The sequence below is a fragment of the Nerophis ophidion genome, linkage group LG14 (assembly GCF_033978795.1).
Source record: "Nerophis ophidion isolate RoL-2023_Sa linkage group LG14, RoL_Noph_v1.0, whole genome shotgun sequence".
In the NCBI taxonomy this organism is placed as follows: domain Eukaryota; kingdom Metazoa; phylum Chordata; class Actinopteri; order Syngnathiformes; family Syngnathidae; genus Nerophis; species Nerophis ophidion.
The window spans coordinates 21,482,276-21,498,981 of NC_084624.1; the positions used below are offsets into that span (position 1 = coordinate 21,482,276).

Here is a 16,706-nt window from a genome sequence, read left to right on the forward strand (position 1 = left end):
TCCAAAATGTATGAAAAACGGAAAAAAATGAGGGGGAGAAAATATATTTTTTGTTTTAATATGGTTTCTGTAGGAGGACAAACATGACACAAACCTAACTAATTGCTATAAAGCACACTTTTTATATTAAACATGCTTCACAGATTCGAGTATTTGGCGAGCGCCGTTTTGTCCTACTAATTTTGGCTGTCCTAGTAGTTTTTTTGCATGTACAACTTTCTCCGACTTTTCTAGGACGTGTTTTATGTCACTTTTTTTCCGTCTCATTTTGTCCACCAAACTTTTAACGTTGTGCGTGAATGTACAAAGGTGAGTTTTGTTGATGTTATTGACATATTTGGTCCCTGCATGACTGCAAGCTAATCGATGCTAACATGCTATTTGGGCTAGCTATATGTACATATTGCATCATTATGCCTCATTTGTAGCTATATTTGAGCTCATGTAGTTTCCTTTAAGTCTTCGTAATTCAATTTATATCTCATGACACACTATCTGTATGTAATATGGCTTTTAATTTTTTGTGGCTTCAGACAGATTTGTTTTTGTATTTTTGGTCCAATATGGCTCTTTCAACATTTTGGGTTGCCGACCCCTGACTTAATGGAACACGTCTGCAAAAGATGAAGCTGTTGAAATATTTGTCCTGGTCTTAAATTGTCCATCAGTTCAAGAGTTTTAGCAAGCTACTCCCAGGTTCATGTAGAATCATGAGGGCTTTTTTGGCCTTGCTATTTAAAGTTAAAGTACCAATGATTTTCACACACACACTAGAAGTGGCGAAATTATTCTCTGCATTTGACCTATCACCCTTGATCACCCCCTGGGAGGTGAGGGGAGCAGTGGGCGGCAGAGGTGCCGCGCCCGGGAATCATTTATGGTTATTTAACCCCAATTCCAACCCTTAATGCTGAGTGCCATGCAGGGAGTCAATGGGTCCCATTTTTATAGTCTTTAGTATGACTCGGCCGGGATTTGAACTCACGACCTACCGATCTCAGGGCGGACACTCTAAACCAGGGGTTACCAATGCGGTGCACGCGGGCACCAGGTAGCCCGTAGGGACCAGATGAGTAGCCCGCTGGCCTGTTCTAAAAATAGCTCAAATAGCAGCACTTACCAGTGAGTTGCCTCTATTTGTTTTATTTTATTTATTTACTAGCAAGCTGGTCTCGATTTGCTCAACATTTTTAATTCTAAGAGAGACAAAACTCAAATAGAATTTGAAAATCCCCAAAAATATTTTAAAGACTTGGTCTTCACTTGTTGAAATAAATTAATTTATCTTTTTTACTTTGCTTCTTATAACTCTCAGAAAGACAATTTTAGAGAAAAATACAACCATAAAAATGATTTTAGGATTTTTAATCACATACACTTTTTTATCTTTTAAATTCCTTCCTCTTCTTTCCTGACAATTTAAATCAATGTTAAAAGTATTATTTTTTATTGTAAAGAATAATAAATACATTTCAATTTCATTCTTCATTTTAGCTTCTGTTTTTTCGACGAAGAATATTTGTGAAATATTTCTTCAAACGTCTTATGATTAAAATTCAAAAACATTGTTCTGGCAAATCTAGAAAATCTTTAGAATCAAATTTAAATCTTATTTCAAAGTATTTTGAATTTCTTTTAAAATTTTTGTTTTGGAAAATCTAGATTAAATAATGATTTGTCTTTGTTAGAAATATAGCTTGGTCCAATTTGTTATATATTCTGAAAAAATGCAGATTGGAGTTTAACCTATTTAAAACATGTCATCAACATTCTAAAATGAATCTTAGTCAGGAAAAATTACTAATGATGTTCCATAAATTCTTTTTTGAATTTTTTCAAAAAGATCCCAATTAGCTAGTTTTTCTCCTCTTTTTTCAGTTGAATTTTGAATTTTAAAGAGTCGAAATTGAAGATAATTTATGTTTCAAAATTGTATTTAAATTTTTTTCGTGTTTTCTCCTCTTTTAAACCCTTCAATTAAGTGTTTTTTTTTTCATTATTTATTCTCTACAAAAAATCTTCCGTAAAAGGAAAAAAAATGTACGACGGAATGACAGACAGAAATACCCATTTATTTATTAAAGGTAAATTGAGCAAATTGGATATTTCTGGCTATTTATTTAAGTGTGTATCAAACTGGTAGCCCTTCGCATTAATCAGTACCCAAGAAGTAGCTCTTGGTTTCAAAAAGGTTGGTGACCCCTGATCTAACCACTAGGCTTAATCACCTTAATCCAGATACACGCCAACATGTCTCTTCTTCCTTGGCTTATGCTCCAAGAAGTAGTGAAAATCAGTTTTGTACTTCTTTGGGGGGGACGGCATGGCGAAGTTGGGAGAGTGGCTGTGCCATCAATGTTTGGGTTACTGGTTCAATCCCCACCTTCTACCATCCTAGTTACGTCTGTTTTGTCCTTCAGCAAGACACTTCACCCTTGCTCCTGATGGGTCCTGGTTAGCGCCGTGCATGGCAGCTGCCGCCATCAGTGTGTTTAAGGGTGAATGTGGAAATGGTGTCAAAGCGCTTTCAGTTCCTTAAAAAAAAGGTAGAAAAGCCCTATACAAGTACAACACATTTACCATTTAGTTTTTGCAGTGTACTGGCAAACTGACCCAAATACTGTAAAACAGGGGTCTTAAACTCAATTTGCTTGGGGGCCACTGGATGCAGAGTCTGGGTGAGGCTGGGCCGCGAGAAAATATTTCTTAAAAAATATTTTAAAATGTTTTTATTCATATTTTCAACACAAACCAAAATCTAAAAATTAATGAACAAAGTGAGAATTAAGTTAATAAATCACTCATAAGTAATAACAATAATATTGCCATTTCTCCAGTCAGCAACAATGTATGCACATACTTACTGTGATGTTATGAGCTAGGGAATATAAGAACTACACTACCCAGCATGCAACAGTAGTGACGAGACCCGGTGAAGGTTGTATGTCGCCATGTCGGCAGCGAGAATGTGGTTATGTGCACACTATGAAGTTTACAGTTACGGTAGCACAATTAGACCTGAACAGGCTGTTCCACGTCCGATTCGCCCATCGACTCTCTGTCCGAGTATCAGCGTTGGGGTCCAATGCACCACAGTTTCGTTTTGTTGCCCGGTCCTTCGGCCAAATGCTTCGGAAGCTACCGGACCGCTCGTCTCCCCAGCCCGGACTGTTACAGCGGTGCCGGGAGAGGGAGCGAGAGAGAGACACACACAGTGACAGAAAGAGCTCGAGAGAGGGAGAGCGAGCGGGCGAGCGAGGGAAGAAGAGCGCGTGCGGGTATCGTGGAAAAGTGGCGAAACGTTTCTCTGCTTGCATCACGCAAGTGACGTCAATGTTCCGCCCTAGGAGAGCCAAATACCACACCGTGATCGGTAGATTCCTTCAGCTCCGCACACAACGCTGTCAAGCGCCATTCATATAAAACTTGCGGGCCGCACTAACATTAAACTTCCATATTAATGTGGGGGCTGCAGAATAACGTCTTGCGGGCCGCATGTCTGAGACCTCTGCTGTAAAAGAATAATGTTTTTTTCCAAAAGTCAGCTCTAGTCTAAGGCCATGTCTACACTAAGTTATTTACCCCTTAAACTAATAATTATTTAGCCTAAGCCCCGTTTCAGCCACACTAAACAAGTGTTTAAAGGCCTACTGAAATGAGATTTTCTTATTTAAACGGGGATAGCAGGTCCATTCTTTGTGTCATACTTGATCATTTCACGATATTGCCATATTTTTGCTGAAAGGATTTAATAGAGAACATCCACGATAAAGTTCGCAACTTTTGGTGTCGCAGACGATGACGTCACCCGTGTGAAGGCTCCTCACATATTCACATTATTTTTAATGGGAGCCTCCAACAAAAAGTGCTATTCGAACCGAGAAAACGACAATTTCCCCATTAATTTGAGCGAGGATGAAAGTTTCGTGTTTGAGGTTATTGATTGCGACGGACTACAATTTTTTTCCTTTTTTTAAATAAAACAAGTTAAAAAAACAATGGGATTGCATTGGGACGGATTCCAATGTTTTTAGACACATTTAATAGGATAATTCTGGGAAATCCCTTATCTTTCTATTGTGTTGCTAGTGTTTTACTGAGTTTAATATTACCTGATTGTCGGAGGGGTGTCTTCACGGGTGTCTTGACGCCAATGTCTCAGGGAAGTCGATGGCAGCTGTTGACGACACAAGCTCAGCTTTTCTCCGGTTAGGAGCGACTTTTTAACCACAATTTTCTCACCGAAACCTGCTTGTTGACATTCCGTCTTGATTCATGTTCGCTTGACCGCGCTCTGATCCATAGTAACGTTTCACCTCCGGGAATTTTAAACAAGGAATCACCGTGTGTTTGTATGGCTAAAGGCTAAAGCTTCCCAACTCCATCTTTCTACTGTGACTTCTCCAATATTAATTGAACAAATTGCAAAAGATTCAGCAACACAGATCTCCAAAAAACTGGGTAATTATGCCGTTTAAGCAGACAACATTTAGCTGTGTGTGTGTGCAGCGCTCATACTTCCTAAAAACCCGTCTTGCGTACAAATCATCATTACACGACGTTTCCAGGACGAAACTCCCGGGAAATTTAAATTTGTAATTTAGTAAACTAAAAAGGCCGTATTGGCATGTGTTGCAATGTTTTTATTTCATCATTGATATATAAATTCTCACACTGTGTGGTGGGTAGTAGCGGGTTTCAGTAGGTCTTTAATGTCCCCTTCCCTGGACAATTCTTTACACGGGTAAGTGCGCCGTGTATTTCTTGAATCTCCGGCACTTAGCTTTCTTTGTATGGACTCATTGATAGTTTACAAAGTGAGTTCAGAGAGGAAGTGACGCCAGAAAGACCGTGCCCCACATTGCAAGTGACATCAGAAAGAAGACGCCACAGCCAGCTTTATAATGAAGTAGTTTTGTAACTCGGAGGTAACCTCTGGAAAGATGAAGGCGAGTCATCCGGACGTGCCGTGTTTCTCCTTCTTCTACATGTACAGACGCTTGTGGAAATCACACATGAATACCTTAAGAGAAAGCAATTGCAGCTATTTGGGATACAACACGTCTCAGATGGCAAGAGAACTTTAAATTTAAAGTTAAAGTACCAATGATTGTCACACACACACTAGGTGTGGCGAAATTATTCCCTGCATTTGACCCATCACCCTTGATCACCCCCTGGGAGGTGAGGGGAGCAGTGGGCAGCAGTGGTGCCGCGCTCGGGAATATTTTTGGGTGATTCAACCCCCAATTTCAACCCTTAATGCCGAGTGCCAAGCAGGGAGGTAATGGGCAATTTACATTGTCCGGCCGGGTCAGCTGTGATTCTACTTACCGAAAAACTTTATCCTTTTGTCGAAGAAGAGACAGCGAGAATGCAAGCCCCCGTAGATGTGATGAAACTGGTAGTGCGTGCTTTGTATTACCTGGCCGTCGAGGAAAAAACTGTGAACGCATTTACACTGGCAAAGCAGACTGTGTCAGTTATTTTCCGCCATGTATGTCGCAGACTCAACATCTAGGTCCAGAGTATATAGTCACCAAAAAGGAATGGACAATGAAAATCCCTAGATTGATTGTTGTCAAATGTTCTTTATCAAATTGTTTACGTGTTTAATACAGATTTGATTGATTTATGATGGTTCAGGTGTGATTCACTACAATGGGGCTCCACAGCACACTGGATTCCAGTTCATTGAAATACCACAACACTGGATATGGTTCAGATAAGTTACATTTAAGAACTTGCACGAAAAGTAACACTGTAGGTGACTATGACATGCGCATTTTCCGCGCATTCGTACTTGGTCGCGTTGCGCCGGAGGACTGGGGTCTTAAACGGTGGCATTGTTGTGTGTGGACACGGATAAGGTTAGGTGGATATCTTAGATAACTTTATCCGGCTTAGTGTAAACGGGGCCTTAAAGGCCTACTGAAACCCACTACTACCCACCACGCAGTCTGATAGTTTATATATCAAGGATGAAATATTAACATTGCAACATATGCCAATACGGCATTTTTAGTTTACTAAATTGCAATTTTAAATTTCCCGCGAGTTTCTTGTTGAAAACGTCGCGGAATGATGACGCGTACGCGTGAGGTCACGGACTTTAAGGAAATATTAGCGCTGCACCAAACACGGCTAAAAGCCGTCTCTGTTCATGGCGTAATTAAACAGTATTTTGGACATCTGTGTTGCTGAATCTTTTGCAATTTGTTCATTTAATAATGGAGACTATAAAAAACAATGCTGTTGGTGGAAAGCGGTGTATTGCAGCTGTCTTTAGCTCTGAGACACAGCCAGTGTTTTGTTTGTTTGTTGTGAAGCGGAACGGTCAAGCGAACATGTTTTCTCTACGTCAACCAGCATGTTTTTGGATGGGGAAATTGTGATATATATCTCAACGGAGACATCAACGGATTATTCGTTGTCCTGCAGCAGCTGTCATGTCAAAAAAGGCAGCTGTGAGCTTGGCTCCTCGGCTTCTCTCTGAGACATTGCGTGTTCACCGCAGCCATCCGACCTCGAGGTATGTCTTTACAATCTTTAAAATCTCACTAAAACACTATTAAAACAATAAGCAGATAACGGATCTTCCAGAATTATCCTAGTAAATGTGTTTAAAAACATCTGAATCGCTCACAATGCAATCGCCTTTTTTTATTTTACTTTATTTATTTTTTTTCTTTTTCTAGTCCTTTGCTATCAATGTCCTCCGCCACAAATCTTCCATCCTTGCTCAAATTAATGGGGAAATTGTTGTTTTCTTTGTCCGAATAGCTCTTTTTGTTGGAGGCTCCCATTATAAACAATGTGAGGATATGAGGAGCCCTCACCCTTGTGACGTCATCGTCTGCGACTTCCAGTAGAGGCAAGGCTTTTTTATTAGCAACCAAAAGTTGCGAACTTTATTGTCGATGTTCTCTACTAAATCCTTTCAGCAAAAATATGGCAATATCTCGGAATGATCAAGTATGACACATAGAATGGACCTGCTATCCCCGTTTAAATAAGAAAATCTCATTTCAGTAGGCCTTTAAATTGGTCAGATCTAGTCTTAGACTTAGATTGGTCAGATCTAGTCCAAAGGTTGATGCCAAAACCCCAACTATTTATACACCAAAAACCAGGAGGGTGTCTGGGGAACGATGGATTATCCCAAACATAGTGAGAAAAACAACTGTTTTAATGCAAATGAGCATTCCTAACTGTCAAAGCCAATGACAGTCGTTGGAGTGTAATTTCCCCTTGTTACTACCAGTCCAAAATAGTCCGAATTCCCCACGTTAGCATTCTACACAGTTGTAAACAAACAGCATAAATGGCATTCTGGTCACCTTCTGTGAGCAGAATGTTTCAAACTCTGATTATTTGTTGGAGGCTAAATTGCAGAGATAGCGGCCAACAGCTTTGACTCAGGTGGGTGAGGGTAGTCATTTTCCATGAAGAAACACATATTAAATATACGTTTTGAATGACAGGTCATCTCATATGGATTTTTACCGCAAACTTATTCCTAGCCTATTTCACTGATAAGAATATGATAGAAAACATCTGTCCCTTCACATTGCCAGCGTTCCTTTTGGCACACAGCCTAAATGCACTGGCGTGGCGCAGTGGTAAAGTGGGAAAAGCAACCTGAGGGTCCCTAGTTCAATTCCCACCTAGTACCAACCTCGTCACGTCCGTTGTGTCCTGAGCAAGACACTTCACCCTTGCTCCTGATGGGTGCTGGTTAGCACTTTGCATGGCAGCTCCCTCCATCAGTGTGTGAATGTGTGTGTGAATGGGTAAATATGGAAGTAGTGTCAAAGCGCTTTGAGTACTTTGAAAGTAGAAAAGTGCGATACAAGTACAATCCATTTATTTATATATGTATTTCTGCAAGACAAGCATACGAGATTTGGTGGAAACTGGGTTTGCTAATTTATGTTTTAATTTTGTTAAATATGTCTCTCTGCACTAAAAAGAAGTCTGCTCTAATATTCAGTAGACTGAAGTTGGAGTTGGAGTCAAACTTTTTAAAAATGGTGTCTCGCCAATTAGCAAGTATTAGTGTTTTCATGAGGGAGAAGTGGGGCTCTGTTTAACATTATGCTAGCTAAGATATATATTTTTGTTTGTTGTAGTCTACCAATTGGTATTTCACTCATATTGAAATCATTTTAACGTTATTCAGGTTTGTGGTATTCCCGGATAAACATTGGAAGGGTATATACTATGGATATGTTGAGATCACATTATCAAATTAAGTCAGGTGGTTATTAATGCACTGCAAAAACTGAAATCTAGGTAAGATTAAATATCTCAAATTAGGGTGAGATTTGCTTATTTTCTTTCTGATAAGATAATTCTTCTCACGAAGCAGATTTTATATTAGTGTTTTACTTGTTTCAAGGGTTTTGGTCCTAATCTCCGTAAAATAATACAGCTTGTTGCCTAGATTTTATGACCTATATTGAGTAAAACATGCTTGAAACTAGAATATCAACTGTTGCAAAGCTGTGTCATCAACCATCATTCATCATACCATGAATTGATTTACAAGTTCAAAAACTTATTCCGGTGTTACCATTTAGTTGTCAATTGTACGGAATATGTACTGTACTGTGCAATCTACCAATAGAAGTTTCAAGCAATCAATCAGTCAACACTCACAAGTATAAAACTACTTTTTAAAGTAATAATTTCTTATTTCAAGTATGAAAAAAAAATCATGATGCCGAGCGCGTATCATTATGTCAAGATAAAGGCACTAGCATTTACAAATCCCGTTTCCATATTAGTTGGGAAATTGTGTTATATGTAAATATAAACAGAATACTATGATTTGTAAATAATTTTCAACCCATATTCAGTTGAATATAGAATAGAATAGAATGTACTTTATGGATCCCTGGGGGAAATTCAGCACCACAGCTTGCTCACAATAAACAATGATAATAATAAATAATATAACATATACAATATATCATATATAATATATGATATATGAATACTATAAATATATTTTACATATATTCTACCTATATTCTACATTTAAGTGCAGTCAAGAAGGAACATATGCATTATACAGTCTGATGGCTGTCGGTATGAAGGACCTCCTGTGTCGTTCTGTGTTGCATTTTGGGAGTCTGAGCCTTCCCCTGAACGTGCTCATTCTCTCCGCAAGGTCCGAGTGTAGTGGGTGGGAGGTGTTGTCCATAATGGCTAGGAGTTTTGCTGGACTTCTCCTCTCTGACACCACCGCCAGAGAGTCCAGCTCCACCCCCACCACTTTACTGGCCTTCTGTACCAGCTTGTCCAGTCTGTATGTATCCCTCACTCTTAGCCCGCTGCCCCAGCAAGCCACGGCGAATATGCTACAAAGACAACATATTTGATGTTCAAACTGATAAACTTTTTTTTTGTGTGCAAATAATCATTAACTCTAGAATTTGATGCCAGCAACACGTGACAAAGAAGTTGGGAAAGGTGGCAATAAATGCTGATAAGGTTGAGGAATCCTCATCAAACACTTATTTGGAACATCTCACAGGTGTGCAGGCTAATTGGGAACAGGTGGGTGCCATGATTGGGTATAAAAACAGCTTCCCAAAAAATGCTCAGTCTTTCACAAGAAAGGATGGGGCAAGGTACAACCCTTTGTCCACAACTGCGTGAGCAAATAGTCAAACAGTTTAAGAACAATGTTTCTCAAAGTGCAATTGCAAGAAATTTAGAGATTTCAACATCTACGGTCCATAATATCATCAAAAGGTTCAGAGAATCTGGAGAAATCACTCCACGTAAGCGGCATAGCCGGAAACCAACATTGAATGACCGTGACCTTCGATCCCTCAGATGGCACTGTATCAAAAACCAACATCAATCTCTAAAGGATATCACCACATGGGCTCAGGAACACTTCAGAAAACCACTGTCACTGAATACAGTTCGTTGCTACATCTGTAAGTGCAAGTTGAAGCTCTAATATGGCGAAAGCCATTTATCAACAACATCCAAAAACGCCGCCGGCTTCTCTGGGCCCGAGATCATCTAAGATGGACTGATGCAAAGTGGAAAAGTATTTTGTGGTCTGACGAGTCCACATTTGAAATTGTATTTGGAAATATTCGACATCGTGTCATCCGGACCAAAGGGGAAGCGAACCATCCAGACTGTTATCGACACAAAGTCCAAAAGCCAGTATCTGTGATGGTATGGGGGTGCATTAGTGCTCAAGGCATGTGTAACTTACACATCTGTGAAGGCACCATTAATGCTGAAAGGTGCATACAGGTTTTGGAACAACATATGCTGCCATCTAAGCACCGTCTTTTTCATGGACGCCCCTGCTTATTTCAGAAAGACAATGCCAAGCCACGTGTTACAACAGCGTGGGTTTGTAAAAAAAGAGTGCAGGTACTTTCCTGGCCTGCCTGAAGTCCAGACCTGTCTCCCATTAAAAATGTGTGGCGCATTATGAAGCGCAAAATATGACAGCGAAGATTGTTGGACGACTGAAGCTCTACATAGTGATGAACATGCCCTTTCCCAACTACTTTGGAACGTGTGGCAGCCATTAAATTCTAAGTTAATTATTATTTGCAAAAAAAACAACAATGTTTATGAGTGTGAACATCAAATATCTTGTATTTGTAATGCAGGGGTAGGGAACCTATGGCTCTAGAGCCAGCTGTGGCTCTTTTGATGACTGCATCTGACTCTCAGATAAATCTTAGCTGACATTGCTTAACACAATAAGTAATGAATAACTTTACTGGTAATCACAGTGTTAATAATAATTTTCAAAATATAAATCATTCTCATGCATTTTAATCCATCCATCCATTTCCGTACCACACCTGTTCAAGAAGTCACATTATTGGTAAGAAGTATTCGATTTATTTTTGGTTAGCTTCATAACAAAAATGTTATTAAAAATAATAAGATACTTATTGTACTCTAAAAATGTTGTTAATAATTATAATTGCATGCATGAATTATATTCAGTGTTAAAAAATATTATATGGCTCTCACGGAAATACATTTTAAAATCTTTGGCTTTCATGGCTCGCTCAGCCAAAAAGGTTCCCGACCCCTGTTGTAGTGCATTCAATTGAGCATGGGTTGAAAAGGATTTGCTAAGCATTGTATTACCGTGGTAGAGGAGTTTGCGTGTCCCAATGATCCTAGGAGCTATGTTGTCTGGGGGTTTTCATGCCCCCTGGTAGGGTCTCCCAAGACAAACAGGTCCTAGGTGAGTGATCAGACAAAGAGCAGCTCAAAGACTTCAATGGAATTACAACGAAATGAACCCAGATTTCCCTCGCCCGGACGTGGGTCACCGGGGCCCCGCTCTGGAGCCAGGCCCGGAGTTGGGGCACGATGGCGAGCGCCTGGTGGTCGGGCCTGTTCCCATGGGGCCCGGCCGGGCACAGCCCGAAGAGGCAACGTGGGTCATCCCTCCAATGGGCTCACCACTCATAGGAGGGGCCATAGAGGTCGGGTGCATTGTGAGCTGGGCGGCAGCCGAAGGCAGGGCACTTGGCGGTCCGATCCTCGGCTACAGAAGCTAGCTCTTGGGACGTGGAACGTCACCTCACTGGGGGGGAAGGAGCCTGAGCTAGTGCGCGAGGTAGAGAAGTTCCGGCTGGATATAGTCGGACTCACCTCGACGCACAGCAAGGGCTCTGGAACCAGTTCTCTCGAGAGGGACTGGACCCTCTTCCACTCTGGCGTTGCCGGCAGTGAGAGGCGACGGGCTGGGGTGGCAATTCTGGTTGCCCCCCGGCTCAAAGCCTGTACGTTTGAGTTCAACCCAGTGGACGAGAGGGTAGCTTCCCTTCGCCTTCGGGTGGGGGGACGGATCCTGACTGTTGTTTGTGCTTACGCACCAAACAGCAGTTCAGAATACCCACCCTTTTTGGGTACACTCGAGGGAGTACTGGAAAGTGCTCCTCCGGGTGATTCCCTTGTCCTACTGGGAGACTTCAACGCTCATGTTGGCAACGACAGTGAAACCTGGAGAGGCGTGATTGGGAAGAATGGTCGCCCGGATCTAAACCCGAGTGGTGTTTTGTTATTGGACTTTTGTGCTTGTCACAGTTTGTCGATAACAAACACCATGTTCAAACATAAGGGTGTCCATATGTGCACTTGGCACCAGGACACCCTAGGCCGCAGCTCCATGATCGACTTTGTAGTTGTGTCATCGGATTTGCGGCCTTATGTTTTGGACACTCGGGTGAAGAGAGGGGCGGAGCTTTCTACCGATCACCACCTGGTGGTGAGTTGGCTGCGATGGTGGGGGAGGATGCCGGACAGACCTGGCAGGCCCAAGCGCATTGTGAGGGTCTGCTGGGAACGTCTGGCAGAGTCTCCTGTCAGAGAGAGTTTCAATTCACACCTCCGGGAGAACTTTGAACATGTCACGAGGGAGGTGCGGGACATTGAGTCCGAGTGGACCATGTTCCGAACCTCTATTGTCGAGGCGGCTGATTGGAGCTGTGGCCGCAAGGTTGTTGGTGCCTGTCGTGGCGGTAATCCCAGAACCCGTTGGTGGACACCAGCAGTGAGGGATGCCGTCAAGCTGAAGAAGGAGTCCTATCGGGTTCTTTTGGCTCATAGGACTCCGGAGGCAGTGGACGGGTACCGACGGGCCAAGCGGTGTGCAGCTTTAGCGGTCGCGGAGGCAAAAACTCGGACATGGGAAGAGTTCGGGGAAGCCATGGAAAACGACTTCCGGACGGCTTCGAAGCGATTCTGGACCACCATACGGCGCCTCAGGAAGGGGAAGCAGTGCACTATCAACACCGTGTATGGTGCGGATGGTGTTCTGCTGACTTCGACTGCGGATGTTGTGGATCGGTGGAGGGAATACTTCGAAGACCTCCTCAATCCCACCAACACGTCTTTCTTTGAGGAAGCGGTGCCTGGGGAATCTGTAGTGGACTCTCCTATTTCTGGGGCTGAGGTCGCTGAGGTAGTTAAAAAGCTCCTCGGCGGCAAGGCCCCGGGGGTGGATGAGATCCGCCCGGAGTTCCTTAAGGCTCTGGATGCTGTGGGGCTGTCTTGGTTGACAAGACTCTGCAGCATCGCGTGGACATCGGGGGCGGTACCTCTGGATTGGCAGACCGGGGTGGTGGTCCCTCTCTTTAAGAAGGGGGACCGGAGGGTGTGTTCCAACTATCGTGGGATCACACTCCTCAGCCTTCCCGGTAAGGTTTATTCAGGTGTACTGGAGAGGAGGCTTCGCCGGATAGTCGAACCTCGGATTCAGGAGGAACAGTGTGGTTTTCGTCCTGGTCGTGGAACTGTGGACCAGCTCTATACTCTCGGCAGGGTTCTTGAGGGTGCATGGGAGTTTGCCCAACCAGTCTACATGTGCTTTGTGGACTTGGAGAAGGCATTCGACCGTGTCCCTCGGGAAGTCCTGTGGGGAGTGCTCAGAGAGTATGGGGTATCGGAATGTCTTATTGTGGCAGTCCGCTCCCTGTATGATCAGTGTCAGAGCTTGGTCCGCATTGCTGGCAGTAAGTCGGACATGTTTCCAGTGAAGGTTGGACTCCGCCAAGGCTGTCCTTTGTCACCGATTCTGTTCATAACTTTTATGGACAGAATTTCTAGGCGCAGTCAAGGCGTTGAGGGGTTCCGGTTTGGTGGCCACGGGATTAGGTCTCTGCTTTTTGCAGATGATGTAGTCCTGATGGCTTCATCTGGCCGGGATCTTCAGCTCTCACTGGATCGGTTCGCAGCCGAGTGTGAAGCAACTGGAATGAGAATCAGCACCTCCAAGTCCGAGTCCATGGTTCTCGCCCGGAAAAGGGTGGAGTGCCATCTCCGGGTTGGGGAGGAGACCCTGCCCCAAGTGGAGGAGTTCAAGTACCTAGGAGTCTTGTTCACGAGTGGGGGAAGAGTGGATCGTGAGATCGACAGGCAGATCGGTGCGGCGTCTTCAGTAATGCGGACGTTGTATCGATCCGTTGTGGTGAAGAAGGAGCTGAGCCGGAAGGCAAAGCTCTCAATTTACCGGTCGATCTACGTTCCCATCCTCACCTATGGTCATGAGCTTTGGGTCATGACCGAAAGGATAAGATCACGGGTACAAGCGGCCGAAATGAGTTTCCTCCGCCGGGTGGCGGGGCTCTCCCTTAGAGATAGGGTGAGAAGCTCTGCCATCCGGGAGGAGCTCAACGTAAAGCCGCTGTTCCTCCACATCGAGAGGAGCCAGATGAGGTGGTTCGGGCATCTGGTCAGGATGCCATCCGAACGCCTCCCTAGGGATGTGTTTAGGGCACGTCCAGCTGGTAGGAGGCCACGGGGAAGACCCAGGAACCGTTGGAAAGACTATGTCTCCCGGCTGGCCTGGGAACGCCTCGGGATCCCCCGGGAAGAGCTAGACGAAGTGGCTGGAGATAGGGAAGTCTGGGCTTCCCTGCTTAGGCTGCTGCCCCCGCGACCCGACCTCGGATAAGCGGAAGATGATGGATGGATGGATGGATGTATTCCGTTTATATTTACATCTAAAACAAATTCCCAACTCATATGGAAACGGGGTTTGTACTTTATTTAAGAATATTTTTCCACATATTGAGCAAAAAGGTCTCTTTTTTTTTTCCACCAAGAAAAGTGCACTTTTTATTAGTGAGAATACACTTATTTTAAGGTATTTTTGGGTTCATTGAGGTTGGCTGATTTTACTTGTTTTGGAAAGTCTTGTCAAGCTAAATTTACTTGTTCTATTGGCAAATATTTTTGCTTGATTCAAATAAAATACCCCTAATTTTTGTATATAATTTTTTCTTGTTTTTGAACACTGACTTTTTGCAATGCGATGCCTTAACAATCAAAGTCAAGAGGCTGGATTAGCAACTGTTTTTTTCTTTTTCCATCCTAGATGACTTCAAATCGGAGCTGAGGGAACAACTTCCTCTCATTGCGGGCTCAGCAGCGGCGGGAGTGGTCTTCATCGTCTCTCTTGTCGCCATCTCTATCGTGTGCAGCAGGTAACCCATCGTTTCCATTAGGTGTGGCGACTTTCAACGTTTATTGTTTTCCCCTTAAAAACAAAACCCGAACCCTTTTACTTATGCTGTTTTTCCTCATCAGGCTAAAGCAGGGAATAGACTCTTGGCAATGTATGGTATATTCATCAGATTTAATGTTGACCATTCTGGCCATACATGACCCCTTTGATTTGCATAAAGTTGTTAATAATGTAACAGCAAGATGGTTCCCGCGTAATCCATATTAGCCTGCAGCCATATTGATAATCACATCCCTTGAAAATACTTGCCATACAAACAAATGCAAATACGCCTGCACGCTCTATAAAGATGCAGAGCTCACAGAGAAGTTCAGGCTCCAACTTTGGCTTGTTAGTGAAGTCCAGCTGATTGAATTTGACTTTTTACTTGGTCACTCCGTCACGTCGCCAGGGCGCCCTTGCTTTAGATATTTGAAGGTCACACTTTCTGCTGAGCTGTGTGCAACTTTGAGCTTTTCACAAAAGAGGCTCTTTTGAAGGTACGGCAGAGGGGACACATGAAAAGCAGAGGCGATCCTATCGAAGTCTAATTAAATGTCGGCTCATTTTCATAAACTTCCTTTAGCATCACGGAGCTTCTGCAACCGATTCCGTGTAATATCCTGTGGCCTTATGTGAGGGTCATTTGCAGTAAAGTGACCTTTACACTTTCTCATCCATTAGGAAAAGAGCCTACACTAAAGAGGCCGTCTACAGTGACAAGCTGCAGCATTACAGCACAGGCAGAGGTAAGTCCATAAACTAGTCACCAAACATATGTTAGTCCACTAACCATGCATTGGACTAGTCATCATTATTTAGAGTAGACAGTGTACAGCTTGCATAGTAATACAGATGATAGTTAGGCCAGCCTCTTGTTAAATGTACTAGGCCTGGGGGTCGGCAACCCACGGCTCGGGCGCCGTCCGAGTGGCTCCCTGGAGCTTTTAAAAATGTTTGTTTTAATACGGTTTCTGTAGGACATGGGTGTCAAACTCTGGCCCGGGGGCCAAATCTGGCCCACCGTGTAATATAATTTGGCCCTTGAGGCAATATCAATTTAGCATTAGAGCTGGCCCGCCGGTGTTATACAGCGTCGGTGCCGCTGTAACACCGCATTCACCGCTAATACTCATACTTGCCAAACCTCCTAATTTTCCCGGTAGACTCCCGAAGTTCAGTGTCCCTCCCGAAAATCTACCGGGGCAACCATTCTTCCGAATTTCTACCGATTTCCACCTGGACAACTATATTGGGGGCGTGCATTTAAAGCACTGCCTTTAGCGTTCTCTACAACCGGTCGTCACGTCCACTTTTCCTCCATACTAACAGCGTGTCACATAATATTTGTGGCTTTTACACACACACACACACACACACACACTCACACACACAGACACACACACACACACACACACACACACACACACACACACACACACACACACACACACACAACTTTAGCACTGTTACAAATATGCGCCACACTGTGAACCCACACCAAACAAGAATGACAAACACATTTCGGGTGAACATCCGCACCGTAACACAACAGAACAAATACCCAGAATCCCTTGCAGAAATAACTCTTCCCGGAAACTTCCAGCAAACTGACCAATAATTAACGTTTTATTCATGCATTTTCTCTTGCTACTTCAAGGCTTGAATGTTTGGTTCATTCATTATTGTTATT

The 16,706-nt window shown here is 43.3% G+C and overlaps 1 protein-coding gene across 1 annotated transcript in view; it reads left to right on the forward strand.

The window, feature by feature from the left end:
* LOC133568280 (ephrin type-B receptor 1-B) overlaps positions 1-16,706 on the forward strand; it is a 576,210-nt gene that overhangs the window by 444,516 nt on the left and 114,988 nt on the right. Inside the window, 2 exon segments of the mRNA XM_061920097.1 lie at positions 14,885-14,993; positions 15,698-15,762. Coding sequence (XP_061776081.1) covers positions 14,885-14,993; positions 15,698-15,762 — 174 coding nt within the window.